Here is a 24,991-nt window from a genome sequence, read left to right as displayed (position 1 = left end):
TGAGAAATTCCACATCAGTTTTCATTACTAATGTAGTCTGAGTATTGTTATAACAATAAACGTAGATACTTCATACTTGGTGAGAAATTCCACATCAGTTTTCATTTCTGATGTAGTCTGAGTATTGTTATAACAATAAACGTAGATACTTCATTCTTGGTCAGAAATTCCACATCAGTTTTCATTTCTGATGTAGTCTGAGTATTGTTATAACAATAAACGTAGATACTTCATACTTGGTGAGAAATTCCACATCAGTTTTCATTACTGATGTAGTCTGAGTATTGTTATAACAATAAACACAGATACTTCACACTTGGTCAGAAATTCCACATTAATTTTCATTACTAATGTAGTCTGAGTATTGTTATAACAATAAACGTAGATACTTCATACTTGGTGAGAAATTCCACATCAGTTTTCATTTTTGATGTAGTCTGAGTATTGTTATAACAATAAACACAGATACTTCATACTTGGTCAGAAATTCCACATCAGTTTTCATTACTGATGTAGTCTGAGTATTGTTATAACAATAAACACAGATACTTCACACTTGGTCAGAAATTCCACATCAGTTTTCATTACTGATGTAGTCTGAGTATTGTTATAACAATAAACGTAGATACTTCATACTTGGTGAGAAATTCCACATCAGTTTTCATTACTAATGTAGTCTGAGTATTGTTATAACAATAAACGTAGATACTTCATACTTGGTGAGAAATTCCACATCAGTTTTCATTTCTGATGTAGTCTGAGTATTGTTATAACAATAAACACAGATACTTCATTCTTGGTCAGAAATTCCACATCAGTTTTCATTACTGATGTAGTCTGAGTATTGTTATAACAATAAACGTAGATACTTCATACTTGGTGAGAAATTCCACATCAGTTTTCATTTCTGATGTAGTCTGAGTATTGTTATAACAATAAACGTAGATACTTCATTCTTGGTCAGAAATTCCACATCAGTTTTCATTTCTGATGTAGTCTGAGTATTGTTATAACAATAAACGTAGATACTTCATTCTTGGTCAGAAATTCCACATCAGTTTTCATTTCTGATGTAGTCTGAGTATTGTTATAACAATAAACACAGATACTTCACACTTGGTCAGAAATTCCACATCAGTTTTCATTACTGATGTAGTCTGAGTATTGTTATAACAATAAACGTAGATACTTCATACTTGGTGAGAAATTCCACATCAGTTTTCATTACTAATGTAGTCTGAGTATTGTTATAACAATAAACGTAGATACTTCATACTTGGTGAGAAATTCCACATCAGTTTTCATTTCTGATGTAGTCTGAGTATTGTTATAACAATAAACGTAGATACTTCATTCTTGGTCAGAAATTCCACATCAGTTTTCATTTCTGATGTAGTCTGAGTATTGTTATAACAATAAACGTAGATACTTCATACTTGGTGAGAAATTCCACATCAGTTTTCATTACTGATGTAGTCTGAGTATTGTTATAACAATAAACACAGATACTTCACACTTGGTCAGAAATTCCACATCAGTTTTCATTACTGATGTAGTCTGAGTATTGTTATAACAATAAACACAGATACTTCACACTTGGTCAGAAATTCCACATTAATTTTCATTACTAATGTAGTCTGAGTATTGTTATAACAATAAACGTAGATACTTCATACTTGGTGAGAAATTCCACATCAGTTTTCATTTTTGATGTAGTCTGAGTATTGTTATAACAATAAACACAGATACTTTATACTTGGTCAGAAATTCCACATCAGTTTTCATTACTGATGTAGTCTGAGTATTGTTATAACAATAAACACAGATACTTCACACTTGGTCAGAAATTCCACATCAGTTTTCATTTCTGATGTAGTCTGAGTATTGTTATAACAATAAACACAGATACTTCACACTTGGTCAGAAATTCCACATCAGTTTTCATTACTGATGTAGTCTGAGTATTGGTATAACAATAAACACAGATACTTCACACTTGGTGAGAAATTCCACATCAGTTTTCATTACTGACGCAGTCTGATTATTATTATAACAGTAAACGTAGATTCGTGATGATTCTATAAATTTTGTACTTTTATATGGTTCAGACTTCTCTTCTTCAAGAATGTATTGTTTTAGGAACATCGGTATTTCACTTTCTTCGTTACCAGAACTAACAAAACACTACGCACGCATTCATCGAGTTTTTTCTTACAAATGATCATTCTATTATTAATGATATTGTAGAATAGTTGACTTTTCGTTTCAGTGGTATAGTTGGTAATTAACAAGTTTACATAATTCTGTCATGTATATATAATGTGATTTTATATTTCATCGTTGTATAATTTCTATGGTTGTTGAAGACTTTTTTAAGTTATTAGAACTGAATTTTGTCGATTTAAATGTGTTAATTCTGAGGGTCATTACAAAGTGATTATATATAGATGTATGTTTAGGTTTTGGGTCCTTCAAAGTAACGTTTATTGAGATAACGAAGCGATCGAAGCAAACTGGATCATAGAGCATTAGATCCCTCGACCATTTCTACCTGAATAATAAAAATCCGATTTTATAAGATAGCACAGTGCATCACTATTTTGACTGGTCGTAAAAGTTCAGTTTTTAGTCGTTAGTAATGTACTGCAAGCCTGCACCGTGGATCATTAGATGGTGGTCATACAAGTCCAGCTTTTGAGCCGTTTTTATGGTGTTTCACTGTAGCACCGTGGATCACCACAGACCTGGTATAAAAATTTAGTTTTTTTAAATCATTTTTGATATTTCTAAAGATATTTCATTCTTGCAATTTGCGGATAATCTTAAGATGACACTCTATGTATATATATATATTTAAATACATTTAAATAACTTAGTTTTCCGTAAGCAATGGTCTGGACCACAACAACATTTTTTTTTCCTCTATCAAAATCGAGTTCTTTAATATTCCAGAAAAAATATAAAGAAGAAAAATAACTTTGCTTTTTATACAACTAGAAGTTTATACGAAATTTCCGGAATGAGTTTTGCTGGGTTTTTTTTACACGTAACTTTATTCCCATAAGAATCGCTGCTTGAGGGCAAAGGTGATGTTAACGGATGGGTCAGCCCCTTGGGTCAGCAATCTCCAGTCGTGTGTCATTCAAACTTCATTTCCCGTGATATGTGCAAGATTCCAAGTGCAAGGTTTCGATTACTACTGTCGGAGCTAATGGGCGCCAAATGTGACACGTTCATCGACAAAGCTCGAGCTCTGAAAGGTTTCAGTTGCTAAGGGACAGCGATGTTGTTTTTTTTTCTTTTCTTTCGGAAGACAGATTCTTCCTCTGTACAGTAATTGTTAGCTCACCCCTTCTTCTGTCGAGAAGGAAGTCAGTTTTGTCAGCCATCCTTGAAGAACCGCGCTAAAATGAAACGAATAGACATGTAATTTACCTGAAAGTTCTGTTATAGCGGTATTATCAAAATGAAGAGAAAACTCTGATGAAAAAGCGAAGGCTCGAGATTATTTGTTAGAAAAAAAAGATCAGATTAAAAACCTGTAGCAGATTCACCATCTGTTTTACTTTATAGTAACGCCAAGTGTACTGTAACAAAGTCATTTGAAACTGAGAACAGTTGACGATGTTTTAACACAAGCTGAAATGGTTTTGTCATTTTTATGAGGTAGCTTTCAGATTACCTGAAAAGTAATTACAAATATGAAATCCATAATTAATTCTACTGTCCATCTTTGGTCAGCGGATTTATTGAGAGTAAATGTTCAGCAATTTTTTGTAAACAAACATTTCAGTGTTTTAACCAAAACGATATGACATCATGTAGAAAAACGTGGGTAAATATGTTTAAAATCTTCTGTTCACACGTGGCTAAACGTAACTTAGGTTCCTTAAACGACCTAACAACTGATCATTAATAGTTTATGAAAAATAAATGAAATCTTACACTTTAGTATATATTTGTTTTATGGACTAAAATTCTAACAATATCTTTAACCACTAGGCGACGCTAAAGCCTTAACAATATCTTTAACCAGTAGGGGACGCCCTAACAATATCTTTAACCACTAGAGGACGTTAAAGCCCTAACAATATATTTAACCACTAGGGGACGCTAAAGCCCTAACAATATATTTAACCACTAGGGGACGCTAAAGCCCTAACAATATCTTTAACCACTAGGGGACGTTAAAGCCATAACAATATATTTAACCACTAGGGGACGCTAAAGCCCTAACAATATCTTTAGTCACATCAGATTCAATTGTAAAATTTTCTCTCTCTTTTTTTTTTTTTGTGAATTACATAGAGAACGTAAACAAAATTACATTTTTATATATATTTGTCACTAGGGGACGCTAGCATAGGCTCGGGAGATGGCACTGGAGAGGATGATGATGATGAAAGAGGAAAGAAGAGACAGAAAAAAAGGGGAATATTTCCTAAAGTTGCTACCAACATAATGCGAGCCTGGTTGTTCCAGCATCTCACGGTAAAAAAAAAAAATTACAGTACTCTAAAACATAAGCTAATTTTGGACTATCGAAATATTATTTGTTTGTTTTGAATTTCGCGCAAAGCTACACGAGAGGTATCTGCGCTAGCCGTCCCTAATTTAGCAGTGTAAAACTAGAGGGAAGGCAGCTAATCATCACCACCCATCTTTGGGCTACTCTTTTACCAACGAATAGTGGGATTGACCGTCACTTTATAACGCCCCCACGGCTGAAAGAGCGAGCATGTTTGGTGCGACGGTGATTCGAACCCGTAACCCTCGGATTACGAGTCGAGTACCTTAACCACCTGGCCATGCCGGGCCTATCGAAATATGTGAGGATTGTATCCCATTCTTAGTGTGGGAATAAGTTTACAACATTGTTTACTAAATACGTAGTGTAGGGATCCTATTATTTTGTTAATTTTGAAAAATGGCACGTGCCATTTTTATGGATCCACTTTCCCCCGCTCTACAATTTTATCATTCTCAATATTATTCTGACTATAAATATTATTAACATCCCCCCAGGAAGTATTATTACCGATGCCATTTTGACAGCATCAATTATTACCGATGTCATTTTGACAGCATCCATTATTACCGATGTCATTTTGACCGCATCCATTATTACTGATGTCATTTTGACAGCATCCATTATTACCGATGTCATTTTGACCGCATCCATTATTACTGATGTCATTTTGACAGCATCCATTATTACCGATGTCTTTGCAACCGAACGTCTAACGTCTGTTTTCAGAACCTTTTTGCCCAGTACGCACCACGATGATCGGTGGTTTCTTCTAATAAAAATACAACCAATAAAGAATTATATTTTAATTTAAGATAATTTATTTCCATCAAACATCGTTTTTTTTAATAGAATAAAATATATTCATTACACGAAAAGGTTGGATAATGAAGCAAAGATAAAGTCCGAAATGTGGTGGAGTTTGTTTGTTTATCTTTTGAATTTCGCACAAAACTACTCTAGGGCTATCTGTGCTAGCCGTCCCTAATTTAGCAGTGTAAGACTAGAAGGAAGGCAACTAGTCATCACCACCCACCGCCAACTCTTGGACTACTCTTTTACCAACGAATAGTGGGATTGACCGAACATAATAACGCCCCCACGGCTTAAAGGGCGATACATGTGGTTGAATTACGTGAAATGTGTTACGTGGTGACCGTTTTCAACAAGACATCAACAACTAGACCTTTGGAGTATTTACGTTTATTCACACGTAAACAGTAAATGATTCATACTGCAAGTTAAACAGCTAGTGCATGCATCGACAACCTTGCCTTGTTGAGCGTTCACATTCAAGAAATGTTTCATACCACAAGTCGAAGAGCTGGTACATACTTAACATTATATATATATGTGTGTGTGTGTGTGTGTGTAGGTGCAAATTATCGATACCTATCTAACAAAAGTAAAATAGCTTTATAGATCATAAATAATTCTAATTCTTATTACTCAAGTCAAATATATATCTTAAACTTATAAGATGTACAGTGATGTTACACTGTTAACTTTATGCTCAGAAAATTGCATTGCCTGTAAGTTATTGTTTGTTTGCGTATTGTTAAGATAAAAGCTACACAGATGTATGGGGGGGGGGCTGTCAATCGTGCGTATCAAAAACAAAATTTTAACGTTTTTAGCCCTTAAAGTTACAGTTAACCTACCGAGAACGTGAGGAGCTACTACTAGAACTTAATGATTTATCAGTTGGGAACCCTAATGGTTGATCATATTTTCGACCGTAATCCCAATAATATCTCATCAATAACCTAAACAGCATATTTGATATGAAGTTGTGAATATCGGGCATGTACTGTTTGCGTACATTATCAAATGAGCAATTTGTTCAAAAATATATCTCTCCAGTGGCTCAGCGGTAAGCTTCAGAATTTATAAAACAACAATTCGATGTTCGATGTCATAGTGAGTATATAGCCCATTGTGCAGCTTTGCGCTTAAGACAAGCCCAGTAATATTACCAGCTAGATTATTTTTGGTTTATTTATTTATCTTATATTTAAAATGATAATTTTAATTATTTTGTTTTTCTCCAACAATTCAGTTTCTATGAACGTTTCAAACAATGCTTTGTTTTAGTACTGAAACAAAAAGTAACTAAATATATGCTCCATTATTTTATTACAAAGTTACAGCTTTTACAGTGAGGAAGAATGTTTGTCCTCCTTACTATAACAAGGTAATACGTTTAATTAGCAAGGCCCGGCATGGCCAAGCGTGTTAAGGCGTGCGACTTGTAATCTGAGGGTCGCGGGTTCGCATCCCTGTCGCGCCAAACATGCTCGCCCTTTCAGCCGTGGGGGCGTTATAATGTGACGGACAATCCCACTATTCGTTGGTAAAAGAGTAGTCCAAGAGTTGGCGGTGGGTGGTGATGACTAGCTGCCTTCCCTCTAGTCTTACCCTGCTAAATTAGGGACGGCTAGCACAGATAGCCCTCGAGTAGCTTTGTGCGAAGTTCAAAAACAAACAATATAATTAGCAAGGAGGCTCAAAAAGAAAGTATTAAATATTTACTGTTTATGTCGTATAATTTACTTTATAGTAAAAAGTAAAATCAATTTGGCAAAGAGAGAGAATAACGACTACATATCCTCACCTTATACTTTCTGAATAGTAGATTGAAAAATATTGTTTGTATTTTTTGACGAAGTAGTTTATTGCACGCACACATTCATATACACGTGCAGTTCTATAGAGAAACGCACGTGCGGAATAATGTGGGAACCAACGTCTGGATTAAGAAAACTATATGCTGTCCAATATCATTGTTTTCTCGCACCTGTTGGTTTAGATGAGTTGTCATATATATAAGTGTGTGTATATAAATAAATATTACATATGTGTATTTATGTATATCTATATATACACACACGTACCTGCTGCAATACCCATTATCATGGTTACTGTTCACCTGTTAGGACTTATTGTTGGGAACATATAGTTGTTTGTTGTTATCTTTATTAGTTCTCACGGCCCCTGCTATTGGATTCTGTGAAAGTAAGTAAGCATTTGTACACGCTGGAAATAATTGCTGAAATTAGTGCCGTGTCATAAAACTACCGCTAGTCGGCGCCCATTTGTTGTTGAAAATAGTTGAAATGTCATTCATCAATGACACTGAGTTAACATTAATTCTCAACCACTACTGTTTTTAATAAGTCCATGAAACGTAGCTCAAATGCTTAATAATTTTGCGACACACCTTAAATTAGCATTTGCAACGCCCTCTGTCGTTTCATACTTCTGACTTCAGTCTCACTAATTTATATTAAAATATCAATTTTTTTTCACGACACTTCAGTTTTAATGCTTGACTTCTACAACACTAGTTATACGTAATGTATTTTCAATAAGAAGTAGAGATTTAAGTGAAAGATTTTATGAAATATATTTAGAAAGTAAACGTGAGAAATGTTACACTATCTTGATTTTGAAAAGCCAGATTAAATTGTATTAATTTTTTTATCCTTACAAAAAATGGTGTTACAGGGCTCTAAACACCGAATGGCTTTGAATTTTCTTCTTTAAGGTATTGGTGTGTAAAATGTGTGTTTCTTTCCTTATAGCAAAGCTACATAGGACTACGTGCTGAGTCCACCGAGGGGAATCGAACCCCTGATTTTAGCATTGTAAATACGTAGATTTACCGCTGTACCAGCGGGGGACAGGTGGTGTCTTATGAACAGTCCAGTTATGTAATAAATTTTCTTTGGTGTCTCAGTGGTAAGTTTACAGACTTAGGGTGTTGAATTCCCGGTTTCGATTTCTCGTGGTGTACAGAATGTAGACAGTCCATTGTTTAGCATTGTGCAAACAACAACAACAAGGCAATAATTATGATCATGAATTATGGAGTAAGTACAATTTAGATATTATCCATTGACTGTTTACTGAGCACTTGTTGAATGACACTCTGTCTTTTAATTTCTTAGACATCGGTTTGTGCATCCAAGTGTTATTGTTAAAGAAATCTCATTTGACTTACGAACTAACATTCTTTTATTTCTTCGTTTCATAGCTTGGCATTTCCTTTATGGCTCTTTTCTCAAACTTCTGGAACGTTCACAGGGCCAGGAGTGGTTAGTGTATCGGCTGGAGGTCAAAGGTCCGGGTTTCGTAATGTGTTGCTGTGAAAAAAATATTTCGCAATTTCAACTGTAGGCGCGTGATAAAAGTGAGAATCAATCTCTTTATTCAGTACAATAAACTGAACAAAGCTCTTTCGGCAGCGGGTGCTACTTGCTAGCTACTTTGGTCAGTAGGTCAAAATTGCAGGGGTCTCTGACCTGGCTGAAGCCCATATGGTTTTAAATTAGTAAAATAATAATTCATATTAATCAAATTAACTTTTGAAGTTCTGTTCTCCATTCGTATTTCGTATAAATGTTTCAAAATATTAGCATGGATTTTATCAGGCTAATTGCTCTGACTTCTTATGTATTACAAATGGCTAATTATTGCGACCCCAGTGATGCCATATCCCGTTACCAGGTCATATGTTACGTTTACAACAAACAACGACTAAAGATAACATTTATCATACACAGACACTTTCATTGAGGTGTGAAACTTTCAATTAAATAGCTTAGCGATAATTTAAGGACTTAAAATTTGGATTTCATACCCATGACATAGATTCAGCGCTCTTTATCTATCTGTGACACTTTAAAACAAACAGACAAAACTTTTCATTTCCTCTTGTTAACAGTAAAAATCAGCTCACTCTTACTTATACGTACCGAAGACTACAGATAACCAAATCAATGGCACGAACGTATGTTTAGAATTAAGCACAAAGCTACACAATGGGCCATCTGTGCTCTACCCACCACAGGTGTCGAAACCGGGTTTTTAGGGGTGGGAGTCCAGAGACATACCACTGAGCTTCTGGGGTATCAATTACAACAATCGCGCGTATAAAACACTCGTATTGTTATACAGTGTCTTCTTTATTTATATTTTTAATGAACTCTAGTGTTATACAGTATCTCCTTTATTTATATCTTTAACGACCTATAATGTTATACAGTATCTCCTTTATTTACATGTTTAATGACCAATACTGTTATACAGTATCTCCTTTATTTCTATGTTTAATGACATCTAGTGTTATACAGTATCTCTTTTATTTATGTGTTCAAGGACCTGTAGTGTTATACAGTATCTCCTTTATTTATATATTTAATGGCCTCTAGTATTATACAGATTCTCCTTTATTTATATGGTTAATAACCTCTAGTGTTATACAGTATCTCCTTTATTGACATATTTGATGACATCTAGTGTAAAACATTATCTCCTTTATTTATGTGTTTAAGGACCTGTAGTGTTATACAGTATCTCCTTTTTTTATATATTTAATGACCTCCAGTGTTATACAGTGTTTCATTTATTTATGTGTTTAATGGTCTCTAGTGTTATTCAGTATCTCATTTATTTATGTTTTTAATGTCCTCTAGTGTTATACGGTATTTCCTTTATTTATATGTTTGATGACATCTTGTGTTACATAATATCTCCTCTATTTATATGTTTAATGATCTGTATTGTTATACAGTATCTCCTTTATTTATGTGTTTAAGGACCTGTAGTGTTATACAGTATCTTCTTTATTTATGTGTTTAAGGACCTGTGGTGTTATACAGTATCTCCTTTATTTATGTGTTTAAGGACCTGTGGTGTTATACAGTATCTCCTTTATTTATGTGTTTAAGGACCTGTGGTGTTATACAGTATCTCCTTTATTTATGTGTTTAAGGACCTGTAGTGTTATACAGTATCTCCTTTATTTATGTGTTTAAGGACCTGTAGTGTTATACAGTATCTTTTTTATTTATGTGTTTAAAGACCTGTAGTGTTATACAGTATCTCTTTTATTTATGTGTTTAAGGACCTGTGGTGTTATACAGTATCTCCTTTATTTGTGTGTTTAAGGACTTGTAGTGTTATACAGTATCTTCTTTTTTATGTGTTTAATGACATCTAGTGTTGTAAAGTGTCTTTTTTATTTATATATTCAATGACCTCTAGTGTTATACAGTATCTCCTTTATTTATATGTTTATTCACTGGTAGTATAATACAATATCTTTTTTAATATATGTTTATTGGTCTGTAGTGTTATACAGTATCTCCTTTATTTATATGTTTAAGGACCTGTAGTGTTATATAGTATCTCCTTTATTTATGTGTTTAATGACCTCTAGTGTTATATAGTATATTCTTTATTTATGTGTTTAATGACCTTTAGTGTTATATAGTATGCCTTTTATTTATATGTTTAATTTCATGTCAGTTGAGTCTCGTCTCTTTCTGTCTGTAGTAACCTGATAATGTTATACACAAAAATGAAGTGTTTTAATGTATTCACACCTTAATGGCGGAACAGTGTTATTTATCTGAAAAACGTTAATTAAAATCCGCTTGAATATACCTAATTAATCTGAAAACGGACGTGAACTATGGAGATGCGTGTCTTCTCCCTCTCCTCGTAGAAAGGTAAAACGGGCCAGCCTAATCAAGAGCTGTGCATGTGACGCTCGAGCCTTCGGAATTGCTAATTGCTGTATGGCTAATGTGATCGGAGGGAACGAGGTTTTCGGTCCTATTCCACGTGTTTAGTCTCTCACTCCAGTGTCAGGCGATTAGGGACAGCGTTCAGTTCGTCTCTAATTGCATTAGTTTGGACATCAGCGTTTTGTCCCGGCGCCGATTGGATCTTGTAATCCGGTTTCTGGTATTTTCCCGATTAAAGCCGCATCAAAACCGAGCTCGCGCTGGAAACGGTTACTGAAAGCGGATTTCTGGAGTGGAAGCGGCTGTTGCTAAACGAACCAAATGGAGGGTAAACAGCGGACACGAAGAGTACTGCAGTACTTATTTCTCAGCTGAACTTTGCTGAAGCTGGATGTGTAATGTTCTTATTGATCTAAGAAGGCTTAGGAAAAGTCTAGAGAAAAATAGAAGACGCCACCAATTAACCATCCGCAAGGCACGTGGAATAGTCCGGTTTTAATCTTGGTTAGGATGTTTGGCGTACAAGATGGGGCACATATACAGTTTAGGATGCACCACGTTTGCTTAATTTTGTGGAAAAGTTGAAGGGGGACAAAAAATATAAGTAATCTTATGTAGTTGTTAATTATAATGACACGTGCACTAGCTGGAAAAAGTAACCCCTCTGACCTATGCGTTAAGCCCTACGACACGTATAAAGTATATCGTTATGAATATTGTACGTTCCGTTAGAATTGTTGACAGTTTTGCTGCATTAGTAAATGATTAGAACACTAAAATGACCCCTCTGACCCTTGCGTTAAGCCCCTACGACACGTATAAAGTACGTCGTTATGAATATCGGACGTTCTGTAAGAATTGTTGACAGTTTTGATGTGTTAGTGGACGAATAAAATTCTAAAATGACTTTGCTATGTTAGCGCATAAACAGAACACTGGAATTAGAAACGATTTTCACTCCACTGCAAACGCTCTTAACACTATAACACACTTAACTGAACAACGGTGAGATGAAAGAATTTTAACCCTAAACCCCATAGCGTGCAAAAGGATTTGCATCATTACCGTAATGACCTTTTCCAGCATACCCTGTTCTGATCCTATTTTGGGAACTGTGTATGAATAAATACTCCTCGTGACGGCCATTCCCTCCTGCTTGCTGCTCACATGCAGTCACGACAGTGTTGAACATCACAATGGAAGGATTATTACGGGCTGTCGGGCAGACAGTATGTTCAAGATTAGGGTTAGCTGGATTAGCTTTAGTGGGTATGGTCTTTTTCACACCACACTCTTTACAGTAGTTCGTCTCCAGTAAGTAGTTTACACAAATTCTCTGCATACAATCCCTTATCAGGTTCAACAGTGCACTTTCCCTCTGTGAAAGATTTAGCAGTAAGAACATCCATCTTGACTCGCAAGCCTGCGGACTTCCGAGCGTTGGCGTGGTTACTTGTAATGGACTGTTGCTTGCGTTCTCTGGGTCTTTATTTTATTTTTTCCAGAGCAAAACCATAAAAATGAGGTATTTTTGGTGTCTACTGCGAGGTTCAAACCCCAGATTTTAGTATTGTAAGTTTGTAAACTTACCACTGTCTTATAGACAAATGTTATTGATTTTGCCATATACACAAAGCTCTCATTTCTTTCATAATTCCTTCATTTGAGAAACGTCTCGTTGGTCTCCACACACACCCATATAGAATTTAGGAAGAAATGGTGAAGTAATACACCATTATAGGTTTTCACACATTAAGTTATATTTTCGTGTTTGTATGTGCGTTTTTGTGTGCACAGTGCCCACATGTGAACACGTGCTTTGTACCCCCCCCCAAATGCTTTCTATTTTAATTGGTTTTTCTTTGTTTTTGAGTTTTGCGCAAAGCTACACGAGAGCTACCTGCGCTAGGCGTCCCTAATTTAAAAGCCTAAGATTAGAGGAAAGGAAGATAGTCATCACCGCCCACCGCCAACTCTTGAGCTACTCTTTTACCAACGAATAGTGGGATTGACCGTCACATTATAACGCCTCCATGGTTGAAAGGGCGAGCATGTTAGGTGTGACGGGGATTAGAACCCGCGACCCTCAGATTACGATTCGAACGCCTTAACCCACCTGGCCATGCCGAGCCTGTAAAATGGAAGTGGGTGTAACCGTCTTCATTGACCCACAATTTTCTCTTATTCTACAACACACCTCGTGTCTTCTGTGTCTCTCATGTTTTCTTGTGTTCATTATGAATGTGCACTCTTCCTTTTATCAGTTCGTTACGACCTTACGTAATGACCGATATCTTCATTTTATAGCAAAATAAATTTAACGGTAAATTATCTTTAGCTCTGTATCCTTTGGTGTCTACATATATACCGTGTTTCTCCGAAAATAAGACAGGGCTTATATTAATTTTCACTCCAAAATATGACACTAGGGCTTATTTTCGGGGGATGTCTTATTTTGATATATTAAAAAAATGAAGTTACAAAGTAAAACTATTAAACTAACCATTTAAAATAAACTATTATTAAACTATTAAACTAACAGATTAATACTTAAACAAACTAATTAACTAACTATTAAACTAATTAATAAATTAATTTTTTTTATTTCTTTCCTCTTCCTGCCACTCTTAACTAGGGCTTATTTTAAGGGTAGGGCTTATATTAAAACTATCCCCAAAAATCACACTAGGTCTTATTTTATGGGTAGGTCTTATTATCGGAGAAACACGGTACGTACTCCTCGTGGGACAGCGGTGAGTCTTCGGACTTACAACCTTCGAAAACAGGGTTTCGATACTCGTGGTGGTCATATCATAGAAAGCCTATTGTGAAACTTTGCAGCTAACTAACCACACACAAAGACAGACAGAAGAAAATACGACAGAATGTACTTAACGCCTCGAGAAAACACACCAAAAACTGGTTCATCAACAATGAATTCCCAATTCGTCACTAATGTTTCGCCGTTTCTGCCATCAGAAACATAAGTAGATATAAACAAACAATGGAAGGTAAAAAATAAATCTATATGATACACACACACACACATATGTGAACACGGTTGGATATCAATCATACAATTGTCTTGCTTTGTGTTAGAATTTCCACGCAAAGCTATATAAATGTAGCAGTAAATGACCATTCCTAGCTTTGAATTGATAGACTAGGATTAACAGTTAATCAACAGCACCCACCGCCAATTCTTGACACTACTCTTGAGTGACCGAATAGTAGGATTTGACCATTACCCTTATAACTCACTCATTGATCCAAAGTGCGGAGCACGTTTTTTTGTGATAACGGAATACAAAACATGAACCATCGTATACACAGCCTGAACATGTTAGCCATTAAATCTCTCTTTTTATTATCCTTCTAGGATGTATTGTTTCTACATATGTATATTAGATTCTATGTGTTATTGTACATTTATATATATATTAGATTCTATGTGTTATTGCACATTTATATATATATATAAGAATCTATGTGGCATTGTACATTTATATGTATATGAGATTTTGTGTGGTATTGTACATTTATATATATATGTTAGATTCTGTGTGGTATTGTACATTTATATATATATGTTAGATTCTGTGTGGTATTGTACATTTATATGTATATGTTAGATTCTGTGGTATTGTACATTTCCATTTTAGCTTGCAATAGTATATATAACTTCAGTTATTTATGATGCGCTAAATTATAGCTAATTAAAGAAAATAGTAATGCGTCTACGTAATTAACTCTTAAAAATATAAAATTAAAGAATGTAAGACGCCACCTGTAGATATTATTTGCAATCACTTTAAGTTGAACTTCTTACTTTTACCGTGTGTCGCAAGTCGTACCGAACAATTTCAATGAGAAGATCGCGTGAACCAAGACAGTTTGGAAGATATAATACGTATCGAATATAAATCTGTTTAAAACCGAAAAGAATGGCGGGTAAAAATGATTAAAATTATGTGTTTGAGACGTATTTAAAGACCGGCACACGTACTGGTTTCAATATTATATTTTTTGCTTTTTGTTGTTTTCTGTTTATTTCAAAGGAGCTTTGCACAATAATTACACACATAATATTGAAAACCACTGTGAGGTGGTTGGGTGAGTGCTTACTTAACCAGTTATTCATGTATTGACATGCATTCTTTTATAAACGAACAGTTTAGACCTGTTGAACTACTGATATTCTTCGTTACAAACCACACACTCCCCTGACTCTGATAGAATTGTTCTTATAAAATAAATGGCTTTTTTTTTATTTTCCACTGGCGTTTTTAAAATTATAATGAACTATAATTGTGTTCATATACTGGATACACCATCTGTCTAATGAACTGTAAGATGTGTTCATATACTAGTTATTATTCAGAATCGTACAATCATCTGTAACTTTACAGTTCGTTTCGGTGTTAAAAATAAAACAAAACAAATATTTTGTGTCGCTGTAATCTCCTTGTTCATTAATTAATGAACGCAAAAGTAAAAACGGTAAAACTGGCTAACTGGTTTAAGATCTTTTCTGACAGGATGTTCCTGAATGGACACCTGCAACTCGCGTGCCCCCCACGGTGGCTCTCGTATCGGTCTGGGGCTTTGATGGTCTTGGTTGTAGGTGACAAGAGGTTACTGTATAGACACCTGGTCCTCGCGTGACCTACAGTTGTTACTGTATTGGAAGGGGTTTGTTGAGTTCCAGACGTATATTCGCGGCGAACATGCACTTTCAGCTGTGGTCGTATTATAAGAATGACAGTCATTTCCGCTATTCCAGCAGTGGGTGCTGTCGAAGGATTGCCTGTTGTTAAGTTTGGTTTCTTACCTGGCAGTTTAGGCCTAAGTTCAATGCAACAAACAAATTTCCGTAGACACCTACACTAAACTATGTGAAAAAGCTTACTTACTGTAAATATGTGGCTCTCCCCCTGGTGGGGGGCCCGGCATGGCAAAGTTTGTTAAGGCATTCGAATCCTAATCCGAGGGTCGCGGGTTCGAATCCCGGTCGCATCAAACATGCTCGCCCTTTCAGCCGTGGGGGCGTTATAATGTGACGGTCAGTCCCACTATTCGTTGGTAAAAGAGTAGCCCAAGAGTTGGCGGTGGGTGGTGATGACTAGCTGTCTTCTCTCTAGTCTTACACTGCTAAATTAGGGACGGCTAGCGCAAATAGCCCTCGAGTAGCTTTGCGCGAAATTCAAAAAACAAACAAACAAACTCCCCCTGGTGGGACAGCGGTAAGTTTATGGACTTGCAACGCTAAAATCTGGGGTTCGATTCCCCGCGATGGACTCAGCAGATACCTCACTATTATGGTCTTGGTCTAGCTTTTCCCTAGGCCTAAATCGTTGCTATTGGTTTCTGTTTGACATCTATTATTCGAAAATATAAACCGAAAGGTTGTTAAGTTCGGAAAGGAAATTATATGAGATCGAATTTCAGTTCCACAACTGTTTACGGTTTGGACCACTCAATCTTGGAATAAGTAAAACGGTCAAATGCTTGTGCATATCTGTAACAACAGAGTGCCACAATTGCTGGGCATTAGTTGTTCTGTCATGTTTAATTTCTTCTCTTTGAGAAACGAGAAAAATAAAACGGTGGAATTTGCATCTTAGGTCTGTCATTAAAAGACATGAACACGTTTAGTAAGCACTGGATATAATCTTGAAACGGATTGTTTAAATGGAACTTAATCACACCCATGTTTTTTGCTTTTTTTTTTTAATCGAACTGTATCTTTTTCACTGACGTGTTTGCTCCCATTTGTTTCAATGGTGTTAACGTCATAATTTATTCAGAAAAATCATGTTCAGTTCGTGTACGAGATTAAACTTAATGTTTAATATAAATAAGAAGGTAGCTATAAGTACAAGCAGACCATTTCAGGCTTAAGGAACTTATCAACAGATATCAGATTCCTTACCCTGAAAATACTAACTTTTCTTCGATACATTCCAAAATCTCAGAAGAAAAACAGTTAACAGTTTGTTATTGACGGTATCTTTGATTGTGGTACCCGGATGCTGCCTGATGTCATATTTTTAAGATCACTATTATTTTGTAGCAACCCTGTAGGTCGTGACTAAAAAAAAAAATTCATAGGTCAGTGGTTCATAATCTATAAAAATGAACTATAAATATCATATGTTGTTACATATCCGATATCACACTATTAATTTTTTTTTTTTTTTATTGTTGAGTGGGAAGTGCCCCTCTTCCACTGGCTCAGAGGTAAGTTTGAAGGCTTGCAACGCTAAAACGCCGGGTTTCGGTTCCCGTAGTGGGCATAGCACAAATCACGCGTTGTGTATATTTGTGCTTAGTAAAGAAAAAACAACAACAATGAACAAATAACTGATAAAGTGTGCGCACTGAAAAGGTCAAATTCCGAATTCCACAAATTTCATCAGGGAGCTTTAATAAGCACTTTTATAAAATAAATATTCATATAAATAATGCGGAATTACACAAATACAATGAATAAATAAATAAGTTCACCCACTCGACAAAACTGACATCAATTGTCGACGTGACAGTACAACAGAGACAGGAATTTTTCGAACTGTAATGCATAAATCTATACGGTTGGTCGACTCGTCTACTGAGGCTTGTTGTCCTTACACGTGTCACCTGTTGCCATGGAAATAGCAAACCTGATTTAATTTGGTCCGTATTTTCCCTTCTTTTGGTGATAAGCTAGGTTGGTGACACACAGAGAAAATCAGACGCCAATAAAAATGTCAAAATTGAACGATAATGTGAACATAATTTAGAAAAGGAAGTCAGAATGTTTGGAAGCATGCTGGTTTCTCTTGCCGACATGACGAATAATGTGGAAATACCTTTAAAAAGGAAGTCAGAATGTTTGGAAGCTTGCTGGTTTCTCTTGCCGACATGACGAATAATGTGGAAATACCTTTAAAAAGGAAGTCAGAATGTTTGGAAGCTTGCTGGTTTCTCTTGCCGACATGACGAATAATGTGGAAATACCTTTAAAAAGGAAGTCAGAATGTTTGGAAGCATGCTGGTTTCTCTTGCCGACATGACGAATAATGTGGAAATACCTTTAAAAAGGAAGTCAGAATGTTTGGAAGCATGCTGGTTTCTCTTGCCGATATGACGAATAATGTGGAAATACCTTTAAAAAGGAAGTCAGAATGTTTGGAAGCTTGCTGGTTTCTCTTGCCGACATGACGAATAATGTGGAAATACCTTTAAAAAGGAAGTCAGAATGTTTGGAAGCTTGCTGGTTTCTCTTGCCGACATGACGAATAATGTGGAAATACCTTAAAAAAGGAAGTCAGAATGTTTGGAAGCTTGCTGGTTTCTCTTGCCGACATGACGAATAATGTGGAAATACCTTTAAAAAGGAAGTCAGAATGTTTGGAAGCATGCTGGTTTCTCTTGCCGAAGTAATGTGGCCTTTGCTAAATACTGACTATGCTAAAATGGCATCTTGTCAGGCCGACCTGTACGATAGATATTTATGAAAGATTAAATCAGTCGCACATTCTAAACCATAAATACGTGCAAATACACAGAGAATGGTAAATTTACGTGTCTTGTCCAAGTAATCAGCTCTTTATTATTGTACGCATATACTTAAAGAGTTGTAAATTTACAAGTCTTGTAATCAGTTATTTATAATTCACTCTGCTAAGGGATTTGAGACTATTTCACCGAATCTCAACATTGGTTTACTTTGAAATATTTTTATAGATTGGTTATTGATGGCCACCTCTTATGTAAACTGTCCTTTATTTTAAAAAAAAAAACAACGCAAAGAAACTTGTTTCTTACACAAACTTGTAGATTCTTAGATAAGAATCAGGAGAAATAAAACAGAAAAACGTTTTGTGTTCGTCAAGAATCAAAATTAGCCAAATAGAACTAATTCAAGTTGTACGTGAAATTGCTCTATAAGATTCTATAAACGTTCTAGTGTGGCTTAAATCGGGAACTTATTCTTTATATGACTACATATGACAGTTCTATAATGTGTTAAATCGTGAACTTGTTCTTTACGTGACTACATATGACAGTTCTACAATGTGTTAAATCGTGAAATTGTTCTTTATATGATTACGTTTGACAGTTCTAGAATGTGTTAAATCGTGAAATTGTTCTTTATATGACTACATGTGAGAGTTCTATAATGTGTTAAATCGTGAACTTGTTCTTTACATGACTACATATGACAGTTCTATAATGTGTTAAATCGTGAAATTGTTCTTTAAATGACTACATATGACAGTTCTAGAATGTATTAAATCGTGAAATTGTTCTTTAAATGACTACGTTTGACAGTTCTAGAATGTGTTAAATCGTGAAATTGTTCTTTACATGACTACATATGACAGTTCTATAATGTGTTAAATCGTGAAATTGTTCTTTACATGACTACATATGACAGTTCTAGAATGTATTAAATCGTGAAATTGTTCTTTACATGACTACATATGACAGTTCTATAATGTGTTAAATCGTGAAATTGTTCTTTAAATGACTACATATGACAGTTTTAGAATGTGTCAAATCGTGAAATTGTTCTTTAAATGACTACATATGACAGTTCTAGAATGTGTTAAATCGTGAACTTGTTCTTTACATGACTACATATGACAGTTCTATAATGTGTTAAATCGTGAAATTGTTCTTTACATGACTACATATGACAGTTCTAGAATGTATTAATCGTGAAATTGTTCTTTACATGACTACATATGACAGTTCTATAATGTGTTACATCGTGAAATTGTTCTTTAAATGACTACATATGACAGTTCTATAATGTGTTAAATCGTGAAATTGTTCTTTAAATGACTACATATGACAGTTCTAGAATGTGTTAAATCGTGAACTTGTTCTTTACATGACTACATGTGAGAGTTCTATAATGTGTTAAATCGTGAAATTGTTCTTTAAATGACTACATATGACAGTTCTAGAATGTATTAAATCGTGAAATTGTTCTTTAAATGACTACGTTTGACAGTTCTAGAATGTGTTAAATCGTGAAATTGTTCTTTACATGACTACATATGACAGTTCTATAATGTGTTAAATCGTGAAATTGTTCTTTACATGACTACATATGACAGTTCTAGAATGTATTAAATCGTGAAATTGTTCTTTACATGACTACATATGACAGTTCTATAATGTGTTAAATCGTGAAATTGTTCTTTAAATGACTACATATGACAGTTCTATAATGTGTTAAATCGTGAAATTGTTCTTTAAATGACTACATATGACAGTTCTAGAATGTGTTAAATCGTGAACTTGTTCTTTACATGACTACATGTGAGAGTTCTATAATGTGTTAAATCGTGAAATTGTTCTTTACATGACTACATATGACCGTTCTAGAATGTGTTAAATCGGGAAATTGTTCTTTACATGACTACATATGACAGTTCTATAATGTGTTAAATCGTGAACTTGTTCTTTACATGACTACATGTGAGAGTTCTATAATGTGTTAAATCGTGAAATTGTTCTTTAAATGACTACATATGACAGTTCTAGAATGTATTAAATCGTGAAATTGTTCTTTAAATGACTACATTTGACAGTTCTAGAATGTGTTAAATCGTGAAATTGTTCTTTACATGACTACATATGACAGTTCTATAATGTGTTAAATCGTGAAATTGTTCTTTACATGACTACATATGACAGTTCTAGAATGTATTAAATCGTGAAATTGTTCTTTACATTACTACATATGACAGTTCTATAATGTGTTAAATCGTGAAATTGTTCTTTAAATGACTACATATGACAGTTCTATAATGTGTTAAATCGTGAAATTGTTCTTTAAATGACTACATATGACAGTTCTAGAATGTGTTAAATCGTGAACTTGTTCTTTACATGACTACATGTGAGAGTTCTATAATGTGTTAAATCGTGAAATTGTTCTTTACATGACTACATATGACAGTTCTAGAATGTGTTAAATCGGGAAATTGTTCTTTACATGACTACATATGACAGTTCTATAATGTGTTAAATCGTGAAATTGTTCTTTACATGACTACATATGACAGTTCTAGAATGTATTAAATCGTGAAATTGTTCTTTATGACAGTTCTATAATGTGTCAAACCGTTGTGGTATCACTCGTGCTGACCACGGTATTTTTTAAACCTGAGGTTGTCACAAACCAGGGCTAGACAAAATTAGCAAAGTCATGTATGCACCTATTCAAAGATTGTGCTTTTGTGAGTGACAAAAAATATTTTTTTATTATTATATTTTAACATCCGTATCTTCTATCTTATTGACGTCAGTCACATACATATAGGGCTGCATTTTCTGCTTATTTCGCATTAGTTAAATACCTTATAAAACGAACCGATTAACTTTATCATTCAAGTTAATATTTACAGCGCCAAAAGATGTGCGATTATTTATGATAACCAGTTTGTTAACATGCCCAGTGTTTACCTCCTGTGGTTATGCTCCTGATTTTAACGTTTACAAAATTTGCATACGTTCTGACAGTGATCAAACCTGTGTTGTTAGTTAAAAGTACAATGATACTGAATGTGTTTTGTTTTCTAGATATAGACAAGCTTTAAAATATAACGTATCTATTAATTTATTTTCAATTTCAATAAAAGCCTAATTATTTGAGAGTTCATTTTTCAGATTTTTATCGAGTGTTAAGACGTCTCCGTGTTTATTTGTCTTGAGCAGAAAATAACCGTGATGATATATTAATATATTAGTTATAGCATCTGTCTAATGAACTATAAGATGTATTCATATACTGGATACACCATCTGTCTAATGAACTATAAGATTTATTAATATATTAGTTATACCACCTGTCTAATGAACTATAAGATGTATTCATATACTGGATACACCATCTGTCTAATGAACTATAAGATGTATTCATATACTGGATACACCACCTGTCTAATGAACTATAAGATGTGTTCATATACTGGATACACCATCTGTCTGATGAACTGTAAGATGTGTTCATATACTGGATACACCACCTGTAAGATGTGTTCATATACTGGATACACCATCTGTCTAATGAACTATAAGATGTATTCATATACTGGATACACCACACCACCATATACTGGATACACCAATGAACTATAATGATGTGTAAGATGTATTATATACTGGATACACCATCTGTCTAATGAACTATAAGATGTATTCATATACTGGATACACCATCTGTCTAATGAACTATAAGATGTGTTCATATACTGGATACACCATCTGTCTAATGAACTATAAGATGTGTTCATATACTGGATACACCACCTGTCTAATGAACTATGAAAGATGTGTTCATATACTGGATACAATGAACTGATGTAAGATTCATATACTGGATACACCATCTGTCTAATGAACTATAAGATGTGTTCATATACTGGATACACCACCTGTCTAATGAACTATAAGATGTATTCATATACTGGATACACCATCTGTCTAATGAACTATAAGATGTATTCATATACTGGATACACCACCTGTCTAATGAACTATAAGATGTGTTCATATACTGGATACACCATCTGTCTGATGAACTGTAAGATGTGTTCATATACTGGATACACCATCTGTCTAATGAACTATAAGATGTATTCATATACTGGATACACCACCTGTCTAATGAACTATAAGATGTGTTCATATACTGGATACACCATCTGTCTAATGAACTATAAGATGTATTCATATACTGGATACACCATCTGTCTAATGAACTATAAGATGTGTTCATATACTGGATACACCATCTGTCTAATGAACTATAAGATGTGTTCATATACTGGATACACCACCTGTCTAATGAACTGTAAGATGTGTTCATATACTAGTTATTATTCAGAATCGTTCAATCATCTGTAACTTTACTGTGTTTACGTGTTATAGTCAGGAGTCGTTTCGGTGTTAAAAATAAAACAAAACAAATATTTTGTGTCGCTGTAATCTCCTTGTTCATTAATTAATGAACGCAAAAGTAAAAACGGTAAAACTGGCTAACTGGTTTAAGATCTTTTCTGACAGGATGTTCCTGAATGGACACCTGCAACTCGCGTGCCCCACGGTGGCTCTCGTATCGGTCTGGGGCTTTGAGGGTCTAGGGTTTTGAGTAACAGGATGTCAGTGTATAGACACCTGGCCTTCATGTGGTGGGAAGAACACAGATAACCCATTGTGTTGTTTGTGCTTAAATTCAAAGAAACAAACAAACCACCTGTCTCATCAAATACAAGATATATTTTTATATTGCTTATACCATCTATCTAATCAACTACAACGTTGGTTGTTGTCGTGATCAGTGTTGGACACATTTTTATACCTGACTTTACCAACTTTTACATATTTTAACCCACATTCGTCATCCCTGTGTCTCATCATTTGTCTTTATATTTCTGCTTGCATGCTTTACATAAGGATCTGTTGTAAGTAACGTATTTAAAAAAAAATAGATGTGAAAAAACTATTTGTTAATGAAATCCATCAAACACTCTTGAGTTAACCAATGTGTATTGATAGGAACATATGACTGAATGCAAAGGAGAATATATTAAAATACGTTGACCACAAATAAATTTTCCTTTTCCATTAGGACTCGTCAGTTCTGCTGGAACACATATAGACATGCGTACAATGTATTTGTTAGAATGACTGGGATGTATATAGGATTAATTTCACGCTATCCAGAAGGAGAACCCATTGAGTTCTTATACGTCCATTCCCAGTGGCAGCACTATCTCTTCGGACTTACTACGCTAAAACCAGGTTTCAATACTTGTGGTGGGCAGAGCACAGACAGCCCATGTGTATCTTTGTGCATAGTACAAGAAAACAATAATGTATTAAAGAGTGGAAGGCTAACCTCCTTTCTCGATTTAAAGAATGACTAGGCTACCAGAACATAAAATTTTACAAACTAAAAAATCAAATAAATCAGCCCTTATAAAAAAAAACAACTTAAATTATTCTATCGACGTTCATTGTTCCAAGTTTGTTCAAGAGGTCCGAATTAACATAATTTACGAACAACCCTTATATTGTATTTTGAGCAGAATATAGGGACAGTGGCCAAATATACAAAGTCTTTCAGAAAGAGTAGTTGAGCAACGGACAAAAATAGTGTCATGTCTCGTAAACTGTGAAATCGGTTTCAATGGTTATTACTCATGAATATATTAAACCTAAAATATCACTGCTTTTTGTAGTCCCTGCAATCAGGTTAATATATTAAACTCAAAAAGTCACTGCTTTTTGTAGTCCCTGCAATCAGGTTAATATATTAAACCTAAAATGTCAGTGCTTTTGTCGTTCCTGCAATCAGGTTAATATATTAAACCTAAAATGTCACTGCTTTATGTAGTCTCTGAATTTGATTTCACTGGTTACTTGTGGATATTTAAACCTGAAATTTATTGTTACCTTTTATGTGTGTAGTTTCTCAAATTAGGTTCTCTGGTTACTTAAGTATATTTTACACCAAATTTTCATTATCTTATTTTTTGTGTTGTGTCAGAAGTCATTTTTGTTTGACTGGTTATTTGTCAACATTCAAACCTAAGTTCCCGTAGTATTGATTTTAAGAAAGTACATTCATGTTCAGACGCAAAATGTTTAAATTTTATATAATGAATATTTTAAAATTATAATTTGGTTAATTTTGATTTTTCCCATATATAAATATATATATATGTATAAAAACTAGGCTTAACGGTCTCCAGACGACAGTTTGCCTGCAGTAAAACATCTACACACGATCTGCAGTTGAACTTCGTCGATATAAATTTAGTTCTTTTGACTAATTTTTTAAGTTAGTTAAAAATAACATCAGAAGCGCCTCTCGCGGTATGAGCTAGCATTCTTTTGTATGTTTCATTCCACACTTAACGAAATA

At 34.6% G+C, this 24,991-nt stretch overlaps 1 protein-coding gene across 1 annotated transcript in view; it reads left to right on the top strand.

Annotated features, from left to right (window-relative positions):
* Positions 1–24,991, top strand: part of LOC143231156 (homeobox protein Meis1-like) — a 216,157-nt gene that overhangs the window by 133,760 nt on the left and 57,406 nt on the right. Inside the window, exon 7 of the mRNA XM_076465812.1 lies at positions 4,352–4,491. Coding sequence (XP_076321927.1) covers positions 4,352–4,491 — 140 coding nt within the window. The remainder of the gene's footprint in view (positions 1–4,351; positions 4,492–24,991) is intronic.

Source organism: Tachypleus tridentatus, chromosome 10 (genome assembly GCF_004210375.1).
Source record: "Tachypleus tridentatus isolate NWPU-2018 chromosome 10, ASM421037v1, whole genome shotgun sequence".
Taxonomy (NCBI): Eukaryota; Metazoa; Arthropoda; class Merostomata; order Xiphosura; family Limulidae; genus Tachypleus; species Tachypleus tridentatus.
The sequence above is the reverse complement of the archived record's forward strand: the minus strand, read 5'-3'. Positions and strand labels throughout refer to the sequence as shown.